The 21,332-nt window shown below is 46.9% G+C and overlaps 1 protein-coding gene across 1 annotated transcript in view; it reads left to right on the top strand.

Annotated features, from left to right (window-relative positions):
- The window catches only part of AJAP1 (adherens junctions associated protein 1), a 51,563-nt gene extending 31,428 nt beyond the window's left edge, over window positions 1–20,135 (top strand). Inside the window, exons 3-6 of the mRNA XM_060694332.2 lie at window positions 8,331–8,418; window positions 13,514–13,756; window positions 15,641–15,775; window positions 19,916–20,135. Coding sequence (XP_060550315.2) covers window positions 8,331–8,418; window positions 13,514–13,756; window positions 15,641–15,713 — 404 coding nt within the window. The 3' untranslated portion in view covers window positions 15,714–15,775; window positions 19,916–20,135. The remainder of the gene's footprint in view (window positions 1–8,330; window positions 8,419–13,513; window positions 13,757–15,640; window positions 15,776–19,915) is intronic.
- Window positions 20,136–21,332: the final 1,197 nt, after the last annotated feature.

Genomic DNA, 21,332 nt, shown 5'->3' on the forward strand with positions numbered 1-21,332 from the left:
CCAAAGCTCTCAATCGCAGGGTCACGTGACACCCCCTCCCCCTTTGGCGACCTTCCGATAACCCGAGTTCATGGGGAAGCCGGATTCACTTCACAAGCGTGCTGTTGTCCCTAACTTAACAACGGCAGTGGTTCACTTAACAACAGTGGCCAGAAATGGTCATAAAACGGGGCAAAACTCACTTGGCAATTGTCTGGAGCAGCAATGGACATTTTGACTTCAATTGTGGTCATAAGTCAAGGACTACCTTCTATATATTTGAATGGCTGGAACATTCATCCGCTTTGACCAGCCAATGAAAAAAACAAAACAAAACCACATTTATTCCTCTCTTTTTTTGTCTGATTTACACCTGGAGTGTCGGTGAATTAAGGCCAGCTCTGTTGCGTCTCCTTTTGTGTTATCTGCCCCACTTCCGAAGGCCATCGCTTGCCTCCTAATTACCCCTTAATTAAGCATGCTGACCCATTGCTCAGCATTTCTCCCCTAATTGCTTTGGCTATTATTATACCCTCCGCCACAGAGAATTTCTGCCGTCTGAACCGGCGAGAAATACGCGATTTCTGTGGGAGCCAGACCAGGCCAGCAGGTTTTAAACGCAGCCGAGAATTATTTGGGAAAAACACGAAGGCCTCTTTTCCAAGCCGGCTTGCAAAAGAATCACTTCAACACCGGAGGGTTGCAAGCTGGCAACCGAGACAGGAAGTCGTTGCATTCAAAATCTGCCTCTGGGTTGACCTGTGACAGGTCATCCTCGACTTATGACCGCAAAGGAGCCCCAAATTTATGTTGCTAAGCGAGACATTCATCAAGTGAGTTTTTGCTGCATTCTATGACCTCTCTCTTGACTGAAGTCTATTGTCTACTCTGTTATTCTGTTATTATGTCTCTTATCCGTTATACCTTCTTCCTTTCTTTTTTAACGGCCCATAATCTTTCTTTCTTTTTCCTTTGTTTAAAAAAAAGGGGGAAAGATAAATACACACACACAGAGACACACAAATATATATAGGCTGTTTTCAAGAGGAGAAGAAGAGGCGAAATAGCTGTGAAATCTTCCATTATTTTTATAGCCCCTGTCAGTTTGATATAAGAACCTGGCAGGCAGCAGGCTGGAGGGGAAATAATGAAATAAAATGAAGCCGAGGAAATTTCAAAAAGATTGGAAAAAAAACAGGAGGAGAACTAATATATATCGTCCCAAGGAAACTCCAGGGGCCTTGGTGAATTGAAGGACAAAAGAATTTGATAGAAGATTTGGAGCTTGGGGGGTGGAAGGAGGGGTCCCTGGTGCTCTCTGGGCTTCCTTCTTTTCATGCAGACATTTCATGACCCAACTAGGTAACATCATCAGTGCTAGAAGGGAATGTGGTTTGCATGGAGGAAGAGGAGGGAGGAGGAGGAGGAGGAGGAGGAGGAGTCTCGCTTAGCAATGGAAATATTGAGCTCAATTGTGGTCGTAAGTTGGGGACTGCCTATATTTTAAAGCAAGAAACCCCACATTTTCAGCTCTTCAGTGGCACAGCCTTACGTCCCTTGTCTTGACTTAACCCAGTTTCTGGGTTAAAACCATATTGCGACACCTTACAGTCTCTTTTGACTGCCTCCCATCGTGCCCCCTCCCCCCCCCAGGGCAAATCCTGCTGAAAAAACCCAAAATGTGGAGGAAAAGGTTCAGCAGCCCCTCCGGAGCCTCCATCCTTGCAGCTGAGCTGTCAGAGCTGCGTCAAATCTCTCCGGCTTAATTTACTCCCCGGAGGATGAGAACCGAAGCAGAGAAAGAGAGAAAAAAATCTCATTTGTAAACAGCCCAACATCTCCAAGCTGAGATCAGATTCGAGATTTGAATCTTCACTCAGGATCGACAAATCGTCTCCGAGCGGAGAACGTCAGAGAGGAAAGGCCGGGCGAATCGGAAATACCCCCAAATTTGGGGCTCTGGAAGGATGGCATTGATGGGGACGCGGCTGTCAGGATGGCTGAGTAAGGGGAAAAAGCAGTACGAGGGTCTTTGGATGCCCTCTGGGTGCCCCTGCCCTCTGGGTGAAGACACCAGGACACGGGAGGAGCTGCCTGGGATTTGGGGGTGTCGTGGGGGCTCCCACGTTTAAACAGGGGTGTTTTAGTTTGCTCATGGAGGACTGTGGAGGGGGAGGCTGGGTTTTTACAAATGGGTCATTGGATATTTTTTTTTTTTAAAGGTGATGCTTCTTTCTTTCTTTCTTTCTTTTTCTTTCTCTTTCTTTCTTTTCCTTCCTTCTTTCCTCCCTCCCTCCCTCCCTTTCTTTTCTCTTCTTTCTTCCTCTCCTGCCTTCCTTTTCTCTCCTTCCTTCTTCCCTCTCTCCAATTCCTTTTTCCCTTCCTTCTGTACCATCTTCTGCTTTCTTTCTTCCTTCCCTCCCTCTTTTTTTCTTCCTTCCTTCTCTTCCTTCCATCTCTTCACTGTATTTTCTTCCCTTCCTGCCGCCTTCTCTCCTTCCTTCCTTCTTCCTTCTTACCCCCTCAATTCCTTTTCCTTTTCTTTCCTTCCTCTCCACTCCTCCCTCTTCCTTCATTTCCTTTCCTCCCTTCCTCTATTTTCCTCCCTCCCTTCTTTTTTGATACTGCCACTGTCCTTAACTTCTCCCTGGTCTTGCTGGATCTCAGAGCTACTGGTCTCGTCCTCTATAAACCCACAGCAGAGATTTGCAAGGGCAACTGAGTCTTGATCCTTCCCTGGCCAAGGGAAAGACAGATGTAATGGGGGGCCTTGAACCCTCCACAGCCCACCCCTCCAGCTGCTGGAGACCCCAGGCCCCCAAATCACCCCGCTTACTGCAAGCAAGTGCCGGAGACGCCCGGCCGAAGGAGAACAGGCTGTCCATCCTTGGCCTGGCATCTGATGGAGGCGTTTGGATGTGCCGCAGCTGATTTGGCTGGCCGAGGGTGGCGTGATGTTCAATTAAAGTAATAAACAAAGTGAAGTCTGCACTCAGCAATCCTGGCTGGCCTCAAAAACCGTTGCTCAGAGGGATGCAGAGCCAAGACGCCGAAGAGAGAGAGAGAGAGAGAGAGAGAGAGAGAGAGAGAGAGAGAGAGAGGGGGGGGGGGGAGGGGGAGAGAGAAGCCGAGGTTCCTTGGGGAAGACTTGACATCTCTGCGGCCTTCTTGCCCGGCTGCTCCTGGGCACCATCTGGCGCACTTCTCTCCTCGGCAAAGATTTCATGAACTGCTGCCGGCGGATTGTTGTCCTGGCGAGGAGGCCAAAGCCCAAAACTCCTGTCCTAGCACGGATGGTCTAATCCGCCTTGAAAGGCTTCTAAACGGACGGTTAGCACGGGGTCTCCCAGGAACACTAGGCAGGAGGCAGCTGCCAAGCCGCATTAGAGGCCTCTGCTTCGGATCTTGGCCGGCCGGGAAGTGGCGATGGTTGCCATCTCTGTGGCCCTTGCCCTGCGTGGCTCTCTGCTGAATTTGAAACCTTTTGGATATGATAGAGAGAGATCAATAACAGATAGATAGATAGATAGATAGAAAGATAGATGATAGATAGATGATAGGTAGGTAGGTAGGTAGATGGATGGATGGATGGGTGGATGGTTGGGTGGATGGGTGGATGGATGGATACATAGACAGATGGACAGATGGATAGAAATAGATGGATGGAGGTAGGTAGGTAGGTAGGTAGGTAGGTAGGTAGGTAGGTAGATGATAGATAGATAGATAGAGATCCACTATGATGGGATCTGGGGAAGATCCAGAAGTAGATGCATCTTCCCAGATCTCCAGCCAATATCGAAGAGAATAGAGTCACAGAGTTGGAAGGGACCTTGGAGATCTTCTAGTGCAACCCTCTGCTGAAGCAGGAGACCTTATTCCATCCTGTTGTCCATCTCTTCTTGAAGACTTCCAGTGATGGAGCACCCACAACTTCTGAAAGAAAGCCTTTCCAGTGGTTAATTGTTCTCACTGCCAGAAAATTTCTCCATAGTTCCAGGTTGCTTCTTTCCTTGATGAGTTTCCATCTGTTGTTCCTCGACCTGCCTTCTGGTGCTTTGGAGAAAAGAGGTCAACCCCCTCTTTTCCATGACAGGCCTTCAAATATTGGAAGACTGCCATCACGTCACCCCTAGTCCTTCTCTTCGGCCCACTCACCCACTGCTTATATAGGTCCTTTCAGACTGGACTTCACAGCTTCTTCTTCATGCTCTTGAGATGCCTTCAAAACCCCCTGACTCTCCCCCCACCTCCCAAAGTCTCTCTCTGTCTTTTTCTCTGCTGCTTCCTTGAAGGACACCTTCTTCTCACCAAGAGTCCTTCCCACTGCACCTTTGAGTGATTCCTTCAAGTTTATCAGAGTCAACAAAACAAGTTGAAGGACAGGAAGCTTATAATCATTGGCCAGGAAGCTTGGCAGCAGCTGCTGGTGTGACTCACACAAACAGAGGTGCCCTTGGTTTGTGTGTGGCATTTCTGGGCAGGAACGGTGTCCTCGAATCTTCGATTGGGTGAATTTTGTTGAGTGGCCCTTTTAGGACCTTCTGAGCTTAGGCTTCATTTCCAAGCTTGGTCAGCTTTGATTTGAGAGTCACCTGGTTTGATTCTGGGAGAAGGACAAATGTTGGACATCTTTAGCCTGGAGGAGAGAAGACTTCAGGGAGACGTGGCAGATGTATCTGAAGGATGTCATGGAAAGGTTGAACAAAAGTGTTTGGAGACGGTCCAGAAGGTAGGAGAGGAAAGAAAGGACAAGGAGACAGATGTTGGTTGGGTTTCAGGAAAGGTTTCCTCATGAGGAAGACCTGTTCAACTGAGGTGAGTTCTTCTTTGCTCGAGGTGCCTCAACAGAGGCTGGAGGGTGGTTCTCAGGGATGTCGTCATGATAGATTCCTACACTGGACAGGAAGGTGGATTAGATGTTCCTCAAGGTATCTTCTTCTAGCCTGTTGCTGTAATCCTGGGGTCTCCAAATGTGGCCACTTTAAGACTTATGGACTTCAACTTCTGGGAGTGGCCACATTTTGGAGACCCCTGCAATAATCCATGAGACTTGGAAGCTCAAAACTCAACAATTAGCTTGCTCTTTCTGCTGTTCCCTTTTATGGTGATGAATCTAAGGACAACAGATGTTTCTGAACAGATGCTGTCCCTATCACATAAAACATTTAAACCCAGGTTAACCATCTGGGACCTCATCACTGTGTTCCAGAACATGTTGTGTTCAAATCTGAAGACGTTTTCATGAATCAGCTTCTGATATTCTTCATCGGATGGGCGGGTGGAAGCATCTCCCTAGGACCTGACCTTGGTGGTGACCCACATACCTCTTGGCCACAGAATTAACACAAAGGAGCATAGAATCTTAGGCTTAGAAGGGACCTTAGAGGTCTTCTAGTCCAACCCCATGCTCAAGCAGGAGACCCAGCCTAGACCATCAAACTCTCCCCCAAGCCCTCGGAAAGCCATCGGAAGGATGCAGACATTGGATAGGCCAAAGTAATTGTGAAGCAATTCATTGCATTGTGCAAAGTTGCAGGTTGTCTTTGACGTACGACAACCATTGAGCCCAAAGTTTTTGTGGCTAAGCGAGACATTTGTTAAGTGAGTTTTGTCCCATTTTACGACCTTTCTTGCTACATTTGTTAAGTGAATCACTGCAGTTAAGTTAGTAACACTTCCTCCCCTCCCCTCCCCTTCCTTTTTCCCCCTTTCCTTTCCTTTCCTTTCCTTTCCTTTCCTTTCCTTTCCTTTCCTTTCCTTTCCTTTCCTTTCCTTTCCTTTCCTCCCTTCTTTTCTTTTTCTTTCTTTCTTTTCCTTTTTCCTTTCTTTCCTTCCATTTTCCCCTCTCCCTCCCCTCCCCTTTTTCTTTCTTTCTTCTTTCTTTGTTTCCTTCCTTTCTTTGTTTCCTCCCTCCCTCTCCCTCTTTCCCTCCTTTAATGTCATTTTTCTTTACTCCCTTTCTCTCTCTCTCCCTTCCTTCCTTCCTTCCTTCCTTCTTTCCTTCCTCCTTCCCTCCTTCTCCTCCCTCCCTTCCTCCCTCCCTCCCCCTTCCTTCCTTCCTTCTTCCCACCCTCCCTCTTTCTCCTTCCTTCCTTCCTTCCTCCCTCCCTCTCTCGCACGGCATCAGAAGATCACCCAAATGCTTCTCAGTGGAGGAAATCACAGGGAGGGGAGGGCAGGGGGACAGAAGGATGCACATTCCTATGATCTTTGGAGGAAATAATTCTAGCCTGCTGAAATGGCTGCTTTCCCACCTGGAAATCAAAGCCGAAGATTTGCCACGGATGGATCCCTCCCTAAGCCCCAGATTGCCACAATCAGCTGCATGAGCACGGAAGCAAAGTGGCACTCTCTTGAACTGAAGGGGGCTTAATGAACATAAACAGCCATTGCCAGGGACGTCTCCGGCCGCAAACGGAGAGAAAAGTTGGCAGGGTAATGACGGCCTCTGTCAGGACACATCAGCCCGGTGGAACTGGAAATATGTTCCTCAGCTCTCCGTCGAGGCTAGGAGATGCCACAAGAGGCAGCGTCTCTCCTCCGTTATGGCTCGGATCACTTCTCTGGGACTGAATTGGGACTATTTTACCCCTCCAGGCTGCTGCAAAGAAGGGAGGGAGGGAGGGAAAGAGAGGAAGAGAAAGAGAGGGAGGGCTGATGGAAAGGAGGGAGGGAGGAAAAAAGAGAAGGAAAGAAGGAAGGAAAAAGGGAGGGAGGGAGGGAGGGAGGGAGGAAGGGAGGGAGGAAGGAAGGAAGGAAGGAAGGAAGGAAGGAAGGAAGGAAGGAAGGAAGGAAGGAAGGAACTCCCTATAAACACATTTATTTCTCTGAGTTGCATGAATAATTGGGGGTCATTGTCATTATGCCCAAGCACATTGTGAAAAATGGCATTTAAAAAACATTTTTGGGGACATTTCTAAGGGCCACCGCAGAGATTGGGGTTAAAAACCTCTGTAAAAGAGAGGAGGCCGAGTGCAAAACCTTAAAAATTGGAAAACACGGTGGGTTCCAGGGGGTTATTTTGGAAGAAATGGAAACCTCGTAGGCCAGAGCCTTGTACCATAATGCAGACATGAAAGAAAATTGGATTTATATTGATCGGTGCTTTGTTGCTATTTTCAAGACACATGTATTTTTTCGCTGGGCCTACACAAAAGGCCCTTGTTTCCCGTGAGGGTCACTAATTTCTCAGCAACCCAGACTGGTGTGCTCCAAACTTATTTTTATTTGAGTTTTATCTGGAAAAGCCGAGATTTCCCGCATTTTAGCCTCTGTGGCGTTGGTTGTTCTGAGAGAAACTGACTGGTCCTTAATCAGTAAAGTGTAGGAAAGGGATGCCAATTTGGAGTTTGAATATATGAAATTGATGGACCTAGTGGAGAATGAGAGAGAAATGGGCTTCTTTGTTTAGAGGCTGTAATATGACTAAATTTCAGGGCCGTTGTGACATTTCATGACTGGCTGAAGAGAAGAATTGATTGGAGGATTAGATGGGATTTGGCTAGAGAAATATGGCCGCTTTGGAAAGAGAAGCTTATTTACATTGGACAGCTTGCTGGGTTTTTGAAGACAAAATTGAGAGAAGAATATTGTGTGAGGGCTGGTTTTTAGAAGGTTGGCTAATCGTATTTTAAGATACTTTATAGATTGGCATTGTTTAAACACCAAAATCACCAAGGAGCCCACAATAATTCTTCTCCTCCTCCTCCTCTCTGCAAACCCCACTCCCTTCTTTCACTGATCATGTTCCCTAGTTGGGTCATGAAAAAAACCACCAGAGGATTCTATAAGGACTCTATAATCCTCCTCCTCCTCCTCCTCCTCTTCCTCCACTTCTTCTCTTCCTCCCCTTCTCTTTCTCCTTCTTCTCTTTCTCCTCTCCTTCCCCTCTCGCACAGAAAGTGTCCCAGTAATTATTAATAATAATAATTACTAATAGATCTTGCACTGATGATGTTACCTAGTTGGGTCGTGAAACGTCCCAAGAAAACCACCAAGCTCAGAGACCACCAAGGGCCTCCCAGTCCTCCCTTCCATCTCCTCCTCCTCCTGCCCACTCCCTTCTGGCACTGATGAAGTTCCCTAGTTGGGTCATGAGACGTCTGCAAGAAAACATCCGAGCTCAAAGACCCCCAGGGACCCCCTTGTTCAACTCCGAGATCCAAATCCTCCCTTCTCTCGATTCCATGAGGTTTTCTCACTGGCCGATGTTTGGACCCCCCCCCCCCACAAGGGAGGAGTCAGAGTTTGGGGTTGCTGACCCGCCCAAGCGATGCCCAGAATCTCTCTCTCTTTCTCTCGCTCTCTCTCTCCATCCATCCCACCTTCATGTTTCTTTGCTCTTTTCCCAGGTCTGGCGCTCCATCAGATTATCACCATCACCGTCTCGCTCATCATGGTCATCGCCGCGCTGATCACGACCCTCGTCTTAAAAAATTGGTAAGGACGCTCGACCGCCGTCGTGGGTTGGCTGTGTTGGGGGGCGGGCAACGGCCACGATTCTCAAACTTGGTAAGCCCGTTTGGGGGTTCCAGGTGGCCCTTGACGCAGAACCACAATCGAGCCCAAAATTTCCATCGCTAAGCGAGACAGTTGTTCAGAGAGCTTTGCCGCATTTTACGACCTGTCTCGCCGCAGTCATTATTAAATGAATCACGGCGGTGCTGAAGTTAATGAGACGGGTCTCCAATGAACCCTGGCTTCCTCACTAACCTCCTGCACCAACCTGAAAGCCAAAATGGGGCTCAGGGGGGGCCAGGATGCAAGCACGAGGGTGGTGCTCTCGTTGCATTTTGGGGGTTCAGGCATGCGTGCGTGCATTTGTGCGCGTCCGTGCGCTTTGGCCACTCGGCACCAAAGAGGTTAACCATCACTGACCTAGGTTCTGGGCAAAATATTCTTTTATGCAAAATATGCCTTGCACAATATCCCATGCAAAATATTCTTCAATGCAAAATATTCTTCTAGGTTCTACGCGAAAGATTGCCCAATGCAGAATGTTCTATGCAAAAATCTTCTCTGCAAAACATTTCTGTGCACAATGTTCTTCAAAGCTTCTCGGTTTCTCCTCCGGCAGACGTACAAAGAGGACGTTTTTCAGCGCCAATCAGGGCTGTAACCCTTTGGTTGTAATCACACACAAATACAAACACACATACACACACAGAGAGAGAAAGAGAGCACCAATGATTGGAAGGAAAGGGCAGGATAATTTGTGCCTCCCCATCTGATTTGGGAAGAACCCAACAAGATTACTCGGTTGCATTTCTTGGAGACCACTTAGAAGTGTGTGTGTGTGTGTGTGTGTGTGTGTGTGTGTGTGTGTGTGTACCAGATCTGCAGGCGGTACAGAGTGACACCTGGCATCCTCCTTCCACCGTCCAGGAAATCAAAACCTTCTTCTCCTGCCTTTCTATCTCTTCCGAGCTCTCATCTAGCCTAATTAGTTCCTTTTCTTCTTGGCGGATTGGCTCCTGCGTGGCATAAACTAGGTTATGTCATAGCTCCAGGCTCTTCTGCCGTCACCTCGTTTCCTAGTGAATCCAACCTACTTTGAGATCAGCTCGCTTCATTTTTATCTTAAGGCGAGACCCCTGGGAGACGATAGCCAGGATTGAAGACTGGGGAGAGGAAGAGGGAAGGTTGCGGCTTTTTGAAGCTGCTTTACCACATCTCCACGTCTGTTCCTGAAATGCTGGAGAAGATCTGGAGAAGGTGAGGATGGAGATTCCTAGGGCTGGTTGAGAAGGTCTCATAAAACGTAGAAAGTCTCCTTGGAGGACGAAGCCTGCTGAGATCCAGGCCCTGCCAATCATCTGGGAAGTTCTCAAAAGGTTGGAGCCACCACCGTCGGATCTTCAGGAAGAGTTACAAAGGTGTGGGTTTCCCACAACTGTCTTTTGTGGTTGAGGGACCTCAAACGTTCAAGTCCTATTTGAGGTTCCTTTTCTGGTTGAGGAACCACAAATAGGACTTGAGTATCCCTGCCTGTTGAATTGGAAAAGGTCTACGATAGACTTTTTCTGATTCAACATCGGTTGGTTGAGAAGGCTCCAGGCTCCTCCCTGCAGGGGGAGGGAAGATTGCAGCTTTCTGAAGCTGCTTTACATCATCTCGCTGGTCTTCACATTTGCTCCTCAAATGCTCCAGATCTGGAGAAGGTGAGGATGGAGATTCCTAGGGTTGGTTGAGAAGGTCTCATAAAACATAGAAAGTCTCCTCGGAGGACGAAGCCTGCTGAGATTCAGGCACTGCCTATCAACTGTCTTTCGTGGTTGAGGAACCTCAAGTAGGCCTTGAATATCCCCACCCATTGACTTGGAAAAGGTCTGTGGCACTGAAAAAAAGTGACCTATGACCGTTTTACATACTTAACGACCATCGCAGCATCCCCACAGTCATCAAAATTCAGACGCTTGGCACCTGACTCATATTTACGACAGTCGCACTGTCCCGAGGTCACGTGATCCCCTCTTGAAACCTTCTGAACAGCCAAGTCACTGAAGATGCCGGATTCACCATTATCAACCATGTTCCTAACTGAGCAACTGCATTGGTTCACTTAACAACGGAGGCAAACCAAAGGCCGCAAAGCGGAGCAAAACTCCCTTCACAACTGCCTCGCTTAGCGATGAAAATTTTGGGCTCCATTGTGGTCGTAAGTCGAGAACTACCTGTATGGTTTGGCCATCAATACAGGTCAGACCAAAAAATAAACCTGGATCGGCCATGGATCTGAATTACCTCCCGGGTTTTGCATGGTTGAGCTGTTTTATAGACATGAACGGTAGCCGCTAATTAAAAAAATAAAACCACTGGAAATCTATTTTTTCTCTGAACCACCCAGGCACAGAGGCTGTGCAACCGCAAGAAATATTGAATTTCTTGTTTCTTCATCCAATTTCCAAACAGTTTAAAAAAAAAAGCACCCTCCACATCCCTGCTGTACGGCTCATTTATCTATTTTCTCTTTTTTTAAAAAAAAAAGACATTTTTTTTCCCTCCGCGAGTTCATGATTCCCCTTCAAGAGGAGCTTCAGATCTGTTGAGCAGCTCCTAATAGTTCTGACTTTCTGTCATCTCCTCACTTGAGTTACACGAATCAACCTCAAAATGATTTGGCTGCAAATTAAAGCGAACTAAGCGGGGCGAGAGAAAACAAGAAGCTTAATCTCGTTTTCGTTTTACAGCAAACTAAATGAGGTCATAAAATCGTTTGCGAGGATTTAATGTAGGATGTGGAATTATAGGGTTGGAAGGGAGCTTGGGGGGTCTTCTAGTCCAACCCTCTGCTCAAGCAGGAGACCCTATGCCACTCCAGACAACTGGCTGCCCATCTTTTCTTCAAAACCTCCAGTGATGGAGCACCCACAATTTCTGGTGGCAAGTTGTTCCACTGGTTAATTGTTCTCACTGTCAGGAAATTTCTTCTTAGCTCTAGGTTGCTTCTCTCCTTGATAGGTTTCCATCCATTACTTCTTGTCCTGCCCTCAGGGGCTTTGGAATTACAGACTAACAGAAAGAGACCTTAGAGGTCTTCTAGTCCAACCCCTGCTGAAGAAGGAGAACTTATACCATCCTGGTCCAATGGATGTCCAATCTCTTCTTGAAGACCTGCAGTGATGGATCACCCACAACTTCCGCAGGCAGATCTTCCCACTGGTTAATTGTCCTCACTATCAGGAAATTTCTCCTTAATTCTAAGTTGGATCTCTCCTTGATCATCTTCCCCCTGTTACTTCCTTCCATGCTCTCGGGCGCTTTGGAGAAAAGGTTGACCTCCATCTTCTTTGTGACAGCCTCACAAATTTTGGAAGGCTGCTACCAAGTCCCCCTGGCTCCTCCTCTTTGATAGATTAGACCTTTCCAGTTCCTGCAAGTGTTCATCGTAGGTCTTAGCTTCCGGTCCCCTAATCACCTTTGTTGCTCTTCTCTGCACTCTAGATAGATCTGGAAAAAGAAAGGGTGCCACCAGGAGAAGAGAAAAAGAGGGACATCTCTGGGTACTTCCTGTAGGTCAAAAGAAAGATGTCAAGAGGAAGGCAGAGAGAGGAACATCTCCGTATCTTTCCTGCTGGTCTACAGCCAGGGGTGGGGCTGCTGGGGGTTCACATGGGTTCGGGAGAACCTCTAGCTAAGATTCTGTGCAGTTCGGAGAACCCCCAAATCCTACTCCTCCCCTCCCAGGAATCCCCACGTGGCCTGTTTTGGATGCAGGTAAGTGCAAGGCGCCCACGGAGGCTCGGGGAGGGCGAAAAACAAACCTACCGGAAGTTTGGGAACGCCGGAAACCTCCAGAGGGCCTCCGGAGCCTAGAGAGGCTGTTTTCACCCTCTCGGAGGCTCAAGAAAAGCCTCCGGAGCCCGGGGAGGGCAAAAATCCCCCCCCCCGTGGTGCAGGAGGCCGACTAGGCCACGCCCACCATGGCCACGCCTACACAGCAACCAGGCAGAGAACTCCTTGCTAAAAGTTTTGAAGCCCACCCCTGTCTACAGCCAGCAAGCTCTTTAAAAAGTTTGAACTTCTCCAGAGTTGCACAGACGCTAAAATCCATCTTCTTGGTCCACAATCCGGGGAGGGGTCCGCATGCCAGGTGTGTGTGTGTGTGTATGTGTGTGTGTGTGTGTGTGTGTGTGGGAGGGGGCTCCATCTGTCGAGGAGGAACCCCCAAGAAACCCATGACCATGGAGGACAAAAGGAGAAGACAGTCCTCTCCTCCCACCCCACCCCCGTCAAAGGGGAGAGACGTGTCTGATGACAAATGGGGCGACGTGTTGCGCCTACGAAATCATCTCAACAAGCAACGGTATTAAACTTGGTGCCGTTGCTTACATGGACACGGTACTTAGCGTCGGTAATTTCCCCTTAATTACAACGGCCGTCATTTGAAACTCGAGATCGGATTATGGAAGATAAATAAATACACGCATAAAATGTACCTGGAACCTGAGGATCTCGCTCCGTGGCGACGGGTGTTTCTCAGGTACTAAAAAGCGATAATTAAATTTGGAATTGCAGGTAATTGCCGTCTCTCAGGCACGCTAGGACCGGTTGGCATTTGTGTTACTTTTTCTTATGAATTATTTACAGGGTGTTTTTTTTTTATCCCACTTTTTTTTTTTTTAATTCCCCTGCGAAGCGCCGGAGAATAGACGTGCTCACAACTCTACTGAGCACAAAATCGCAGAGGTTGTGGCTTTTGTGCTGAACGAGGCCGAACCCATCGCACACAGACGCTCCGTCACAAAGCGATTGGCCTCCTTCCTTCAGATCAAGCCAGCATTCGTAGGATCCTGGTTTCTCACCGGCCATCACTTGACCTGTTTGTCAGCACGAGTTGGAGAACTCTGCTTGAGCAGGGGGTTGGACTAGAAGGCCTCTGAGGTCCCTTCCCTCTGTGGTTTCGTTATTCCGCTATTTTGTCGTTCTGTTATTCTCTTGTTATTCTGCTATTCTCTCATTCTCCATTCGGTTAGAAAGGGTCTCCTAAAAGCCCAGATGTTTTTCCAACCGGCCTCTCCTGTTCTCCTTCCAGCTGTGCGCAGAGGGGGAACGCCCGTCGGAATGGCCACCAGCGGAAAATTAAGCAGCAGGAAGAGAGTTGCCAAAACCTGACGGACTTTACTCCGGCCAGAGTGCCCAGCAACCTGGACATCTTCACGGCCTACAACGAAACCCTGCAGTGTTCACACGAGTGCGTGAGGACGCCCGTCCCGATGTACGCTGAGGAGACGATACTCTCCCCGGGAGACTACAAGACCTCCTTCAATGGAAACAGGTGAGAGCCGTGGCTGATGGGTTCGATGCCACGGCTGGTGCTTGAGATGGGCTATTGCGATCCAGAGTAAGTTGAGTTGGGATGAAATCTTGTTTCATGAAGATGTGAATTCCACAAGAGCAATAAAGAGTTCACACAAAGTTCAGATACTTTGTGTGTGAGAAAGAGGCTGAAGACAGCTCCTCCTTAACAGTTCCTGGACTACGGATTGTCTTTCACTTACCACAGTTCATTTAGTGATCGTGGGAAGCCACAATGACTTAGGGACGTTTTTCACACTTACGACCATTGCGGCCTCCCCCATGGTCACGTGATCCCTGCTCAATCAGCCGCTCTGCCACTTTTGGCAAAGTGGAGATCCTTCTAGATGCCACCTTGTCAGGTTGTCTCTCAAACTGAAGCATAGAAACATGCACATATACATTTATTTATTTCTATCTCTTTCTCTCTTTCTGCCTCTCTTTCTCTTACTCGTTCTCCTCTTCTCTTTCCTCTCTCTTTTTCACTCTCTTCCTTTCTCTTCCTCTCCCTTTCCCCTTCTCTCCCTTTCTCCCTCTTTCTGCTCACCTCTCTCCCCCTTTCTCTTCCTCTCTTCCCCTTTCTCTTCCTCTCTTCCTCGCTCTCCCTCTTTCTCTCTTCCCCCTTTCTTTCTCTCTTCCTCTTCCTCTCCCTTTCCCCTTTCTCTTCCTCTCCCCTTCTCTCCCTTTCTCCCTCTTTCTGCTCACCTCTCTCCCCCTTTCTCTTCCTCTCTTCCTCTCTTCCCCTCTCTCCCTCTTTCTCTCTTCCCCCTTTCTCTCTCTCTTCCTCTTCCTCTCTCTTTCCCCTTTCTCTCTGTGTCCCTCTTTCTCTTCCTCACTTCTTTCCCCCTTTCTCTGTCCCCCTCTTTCCCTCTCGTTCCCTTTCTCTCTGTGTGTGATTTGTGAATTGTGGGGAAATGCTTGATCTAAACATCTGTTTATACTTCCCTTACCTCCTCCTTTCCTCTCTATTGGCTTCCTAGCTGGGGCGTTTGCATTGCAGAAACTTCCCTGCAAACGTCCGTCCCCCTGTTTGCTTTTAATGACGATTTCTGCCCAACGGTAATGCTCGCACCGATATGGATCGGAAGCAGCCAGCCTTTGATTCCTGCACCAAAATACCGTGTTTCCCCGAAAATAAGACCCTGTCTTATATTTTTTTGAACCCTGAAATAAGCGCTTGGCCTTATTGCCATGCACTCAAAAGCCCAATTGGGCTTATGATCAGGGGAGGTCTTATTTTGGGGGGAACAGGGCAAATCCATGCAAATCGGTCTCTGATTGGTCTTCCTAAAAGAGACCAGGGCATGGGACCAACCAACCACTGGGGAAAGGACGAAGATTCAAAGGGAGCTGTCCAGCTTCTGGTGCTGAAACATGACGTCAGAACATATTAATACACAGGGTTCAACTTACGACCACAATTGAGCCCAAAATTTCTATCACTAAGTGAGACAGTTGGTAAGTGAGCTTTGCCCCATCTTATGACCTTTCCTGCCACGGTTGTTAAGTGAATCCAGCTTCCCCATTGACTTTGCTAGTCAGAGGATCACAAAAAGGGGATCATGTGACCCCGGGACATTGCGACTGTCATAAATACGAGTCAGTTGCTGAATTTTGATCACGTGTCCTCGGGGACGCTGCAACAGTCGTTAAGTGTGAAAAGCAACCCTAAGTCATTTTTTTCAGTGCTGTTGTAGCTTTCAATGGTCGCTAAATGGACTGTTGTAAGTCGAGGACTACCAGCTGCTGTGAATCTGTGGTAGCTTTTTTTTTTTTTGCGTGAAAAGAAAGGAAAAAAAAAAAAACTAAGAAAAATTTTCTTGGCAGCCAAGTATGCAAATCCCCCTTTTTTTCCCCTCTGCAGGGGGTCTTCCTCGGACCGCCATCTAATCCCTGTGGCCTTCGTATCGGAAAAATGGTTTGAGATCTCGTGTTGACCGGCCAAACTCTGTTTTTAACTTCCTGGAGGGGCAGCCAGAAGCCACGCAGCCATTCCATGGTAAGTCCCTTCTCTAGCAGTTCTGATTTAAAAAAAAAAAAAAAAAAAAATTCTAGATATCCTGTTGGATCTGATAAACCTTCTCTCATGGGACCTTGGATGAGAAACTCCCAAGTTCATCTAGAGGCGTTGATTCTTCTACCATCTTCAAGAACTTTATGAGATGTCCCACAGGTGCTTTTTCCAAAAGGCAGCTGGAGTTTTTTGGCTTTTTTCCCTTAAAAACGTTTTGCTTCTCATCCAAGATGCTTCTTCAGAATTGGTAACGGGGGCCCCTATTGGAAGACCTGTAAGATTAGATCCTGGAGAAGGTATCTCTTAATGATTTTGAAGAGTTGACACAAACCTGATGGCCAGAAGTTGTGGGTGCTCCATCACAGGAGGTTTTCAAGAAGAGATTGGACCATGTGAGGGATGGTGTAGGGTCTTGAGGTTGGACGAAAAGTCTTCTAAGGTTCCTTCCAACTCTGTTATTCTATAATGCCAGGGAGATTAATCCATGGAATAGATTGTCTCCAGAAGTTGTGGATGCTCCATCACTGGAGGTCTTCAAGAAGAGATTGGACAACCCTTTGTCCCCAATGGTCTAGGCCTAGGGTTTCCTGGTTGAGCAAAGAGTTGGACTAGAAGACCTCTAAGGTCCCTTCTAGCTCTATGATTCTGAGATAAATAAGATACAGGATGGAGGGATGGATGGATGGATGGAACAGCTTTCCTCCAGAAATTGTGGCTGCTCCATCACTGCTTTTAAGAAGAGACTGGGCAGCCATTTGTCTGAAATTGTATAGAATCTCCTGCCAAGCAGTGGGTTGGACTAGAAGACCTCTGAGGTCCCTTCCAGCCCTAGGAGTCTATCATTCCTTCCCAGTCTCACCAATTCCCATCCTGCCTTGACTGGAGTTCGTTCCCTCCTCTTAACAGAATAACATCGTCGGAAGGGACTGTCAGGTTTCGATGCTATCTCAAAATAAATGGATTTCCAAAGTGCTGATCTTTGAGGAAATTTTCTCTTTATTGAGCACAGCGATCTGATCCTGGCTCTTTTCACGGTCAGTACTGACCTTTACCCCCCAATCCCTCCCTTTCCGATCCCCAATTCTCTGCTTCTCATTGGCTATCTTCCAAGCCACTTTCCTCATCTCTTCTTCGTCAGATCACAGGAATGTCTCCCCCACCCTCCCATCTCCGAGGAGACAGAATCTTCAAAGGGATTTAGTAGGCAAAAGTTCAAACTTCTCCTCTCTTTATATATGTCAGCGCTGGGATGCTGACAGGGACTTTGGAGGCCTTCTAGTCCAGCCCTTCTTTCCTTTGCTTTCCATTAAAACCCCTCTCCCCAGAGCTCAACCACACAGAGGCCAACCCGACCAGCCCCCCCCCCAAAGCTTAACTTCCATCTTAATTGATTAAAGTCCCCTCCCCTCTCTCTTTTCAGAGAGAAATAATCTCTTTTAGACTATCCCAATGGGCACACGATGTAGCATATCCCTTTCCCACTAGGGTGGAAATTGGTCACCAGCCGAGCAAGAATGAGGTTAAACCCGTTTCAGAGGGATGTAAACAATGGTAGGGGGTTTAATTACCTTTCCTTTCCCCCCTTTTTTAAACCTGCTGTTATTTAAATTGGTTCCTGATCACGGATTCTGACCACCTATTTGGTGGAAACCATGAATTCCTGAAAAGGAAGACATGGATGAATGATAAAACACCCACGAATATGGAGAGGTTTTGTAGCTTTGTTTTTTCCCCTCCTTTATCCGTCTGGGCTGGAGGGGAATGGAAACACAACATGAAATTGCACAGCAGTGGTGTCAGGGACATGGAGGAGGACAAAAAAAAAAGGAAATTTAACAGGCCTGTAGGTTGGCTTCCAGAAAGGAGGAGGAGGAGGAGGAGGAGGGGAGAGGGGAGAGGGAGAAGGAGAAAGAGGAGAAATGGTGAAGGAGAAGGAAGGAAGGAAGGAAGGAAGGAAGGAAGGAAGGAAGGAAGGAGAGTGAAGGGAGGGGAAGGAAGGAAGGGACAAAAGAGGGGAGGGAAGGAAGGAAGAAGGGAGGAAGGGAAAGAAGGAAGGGACAAAAATGGGGAAAGAAGGAAGGAGAAAAGAATGAGAGTGAAGGAAGGAAAGAAGGAAGGAAGGAAAGAGAGTGAAGGGAAGGGAAGGAAGGAAGGGACAAAAGAGAGGAGGGAAAGAAGGAAGGGACAAAAATGGGAAAAGAAGGAAGGAGAAAAGAGTGAGAAGGAAGGAAGGAAAGAAGGAAGGAAGGAAGGAGATGGGAGGGGAGCAAGATTGGAGAAAACAGTAGAGAAGGATGGATAAATGAATGGAAGGAAGGAAGGAAGGAAGGAAGGAAGGAAGGAAGGAAGATTAAATTTAAAGAATACATGAATAAATTCAGACTTTTGCGTCAACAGATAATTACAATCTTATTCTCTTTCTGAAATATTTCATCCTTTCATCTAGTTTGCATCTTTCAGTGGAACGTCTTCCCTCCAGAAGTTGGGGGTGCTCCATTCTTGGAGGTGTCCAAGAAGAGACTGGACAGCCGTTTGTCCGGCATGGTGTAGGGTCTCCTGCTTTAGAAGGGGGTTGGACTAGAAGACCTCTGAGGTCCCCTCCAACTCTGTTATCCCCCGTTTGATGAATTCTTAGCTCCTGGCTGGTCCCCCTCTGAGAAAAGCTCCTTGCGTGTTTGCCAAGGGGGATCAGCCTGACCCATGGATCGACAGAGGATCCACAACCAAGCCGAAAGTATTTCCTCCGCCATTGTGAAGCCTTAATTACAATTTTAATTACAATCCCCACCCTTAATTGCTATTTATGCAGGAGACAAATCTCGCCCAGCTATTATTCAAGGGGGTTATTTTCTGCCCACTCTCGCTTTCTATTCAGAGATTTATTTTTATATTTTGGGGGGTGGAGAGGAAGAAGGGAAGTGATCTTTTCCTGCCTTCTCTTCTTTTGGGGTGACAGGAAATGTCTCCAGAGTGGAGCAAAAAATGGGGTGCCCTTTTCTCTCTCTCTCTCTCTCTTTTCTTTCTTCTGTCCTTCCATCTTTCTTTTTCTTTCTTCCATCCTTCCTTCCTTTCTCTCGCTCTCTTTCCTTCTTCTGTTCTTCCATCCATCCTTCCTTCCCTTTCTTTTTCTGTCTTTCTTTCTTTTTCTTTCTCCCTCCCTCCCTCCCTCCCTCCCTCCCTTTTTCTTTTTCTTTTTCTTTCTCATTCCTTTCCTTTCTCCTTTCCTTTCTTCTCTCTCATTCCCCTTCTTCCCTTCCTCATTCTTTTTTTTCCTTTGCTCCCTTTTTCCTCCCTCCCTCCCCTTCTCCTTCTCCTCCTCCTCCTCCTTTCTCTTCCTCTTTTTCTTCTTCTCCTTCTCTTCCTTCTTTTCTTCTTCTTCTTTCTTTCTTTCTTATTATATGAAAAATCTAAATGCATATAAATTAACTTTCCAAATTAAATTGTCAGATTATTATTATTTTTTTCTTTAATGCAGATGGGATGCAGGCTTACTGGGCAGGTGTTCTGATTTCTTAACAGATTTTAATTGCGCTTTAATTGTATTTTAATTGGCTCTGCAAATGTTTACGTTTCATTACCGCCGATTGCCTTCGCCGGATGCCATTGGTGGAAAAAGAAGGACATCCCTTAAGTAACGTAAACCAGGGCCACGATCTGTGTCACCCACACGGCTACAAACTTTGACCCTGGGGGCTCCAGAAAAGAATTAAGGCCTAAATCTGCTTTTTCTCTATGGTTTGGTTCTCTGTGTACCAGCATATAACATATTTCCTTTCCTTTCCTTTCCTTTCCTTTCCTTTCCTTTCCTTTCCCTCTTTCTCCTTTCCTTTCCTTTCCTTTCCTTTCCTTTCCTTTCCTTTCCTTTCCTTTCCTTTCCTTTCCTTCATCTTTCTCTCTCCATCCTTTCCTTTCCTTTCCTTTCCTTTCCTTTCCTTTCCTTTCCTTTCCTTTCCTTTCCTTTCCTTTCCTTTCCTTTCCTTTCCTTTCCTTTCCTCCTTTCTTTTCTTTCCTCCTTTCCTTTCCTTTCCTTTCCTTTCCTTTCCTTTCCTTTCCTTTCCTTTCCTTTCCTTTCCTTTCCTTTCCTTTCCTTTCCTTTCCTTTCTCCTTTCCTTTTCTTCCCAACAGGATTCCATTGGTGAACCTGTAAAAAATAAAAAAAATTCAAGCATTAAACGAAGAGGGCGACCTTATAGCTAACATTTGTGTTTTACTGATGGAAGACTGAAAGCAATCAAATATATTTTTATATTTATACATATCTATAAATATCTACACAAAAAGGGACTAGCCCCACCCTGAAATTTTCGAGGAATGCCCTATTTCTCACGCCAAGGAGAGACCGACCGACCGACCAACCGGGAGAAACGCAAGGGAGGAAGCGAAGGAAACCCGACTCCAGAGGTGGACTTCTGAACTTGTGAATGTTGGAAGGGCAACCAATTTTTCTGAAACTGTGCCAATTCTAACCATTATGTGCCATGAACTGCCGGGAAAAACAAACAAACAAAAGAGGACAAACTCAGAAAAACAAAACAAAACAATTTAAGGACACGTCAAAAACTTAGGACGGGTTGGGGGGGCCACGTCTTATCGTAAAGTCAGTATTTCTGGTTATTATACATATAATATATAAATATATATATATATATAGATCTATATATATATAAAAAAAAACCGCAAACACATTTTGTATTGTAGCAAATTTTTGGAAAAAAAAAAAGCGATCTTAAATGTCCGGGGCTTTTTTAAACTAAGAAATGAATTATTATTGAGTTCTGTGATTTTTCCCTTGAACTGAGTCGATCCTGGACTTAAATAAATCAGTGTTTTTTACTCCGGAAATGTCGTTTACGCCAAGGCCCTAAATGTCCATCTTCCTGGTTCCTTTACAAACGTATCCGGTGAGGATCTGGGACCTCGGGTTGGTTGTAGCTTGTCGGTGATCACAATCGTGGCTGCATCGCAGCATCTCGTAAGCAGCCCTGGAGATCCGTAGTTGGTTTTAATACAGGGAGTCCTCGACTTACAACCGTTTCATTTAGTGACCGTTCGAAGTTCCAACAGCACTGCAAAAAGGGCTGTTTTTCGCACTTAGGACCGTGTGGCAGCATCCCCCCAGGGTTACGTGATCAGAATTCAGAAGACTCTTGGCCACCGACTCGTAGTTATGACGGTTGCAGTGTCCTGGGGTCACGTGATCCCACTTTGCGACCTTCTGACCAGCAAAGTCGATGGGGAAGGCAGACTTACTTAACAGCCGTGTTACTCACTTAACAACTGAAGGGATTTAATTAACAATGGTGGCAAGAGAGGTGGTAAAATGGGGCAGAACTCACTTCTACCCTCTCTTTTCCTCCTTCCTTCCTTCCTTCCTTCCTTCCTTCCTTCCTTCCTTCCTTCCTTCCTCCCTCCCTCCCTCTCTCCTTCCCTCCCTTCCTTCCTTCCTTCCTTCCTTCCTTCCTTCCTTCCTTCCCTTTATCTCCTTCCTTCCTTCCGCAAAACCATCAGCTGAAATCATGCCTGCCTGCTGTGGCAAGGACTG

This window comes from Pantherophis guttatus, chromosome 15 (genome assembly GCF_059756535.1).
Source record: "Pantherophis guttatus breed Tessera chromosome 15, ASM5975653v1, whole genome shotgun sequence".
In the NCBI taxonomy this organism is placed as follows: domain Eukaryota; kingdom Metazoa; phylum Chordata; class Lepidosauria; order Squamata; family Colubridae; genus Pantherophis; species Pantherophis guttatus.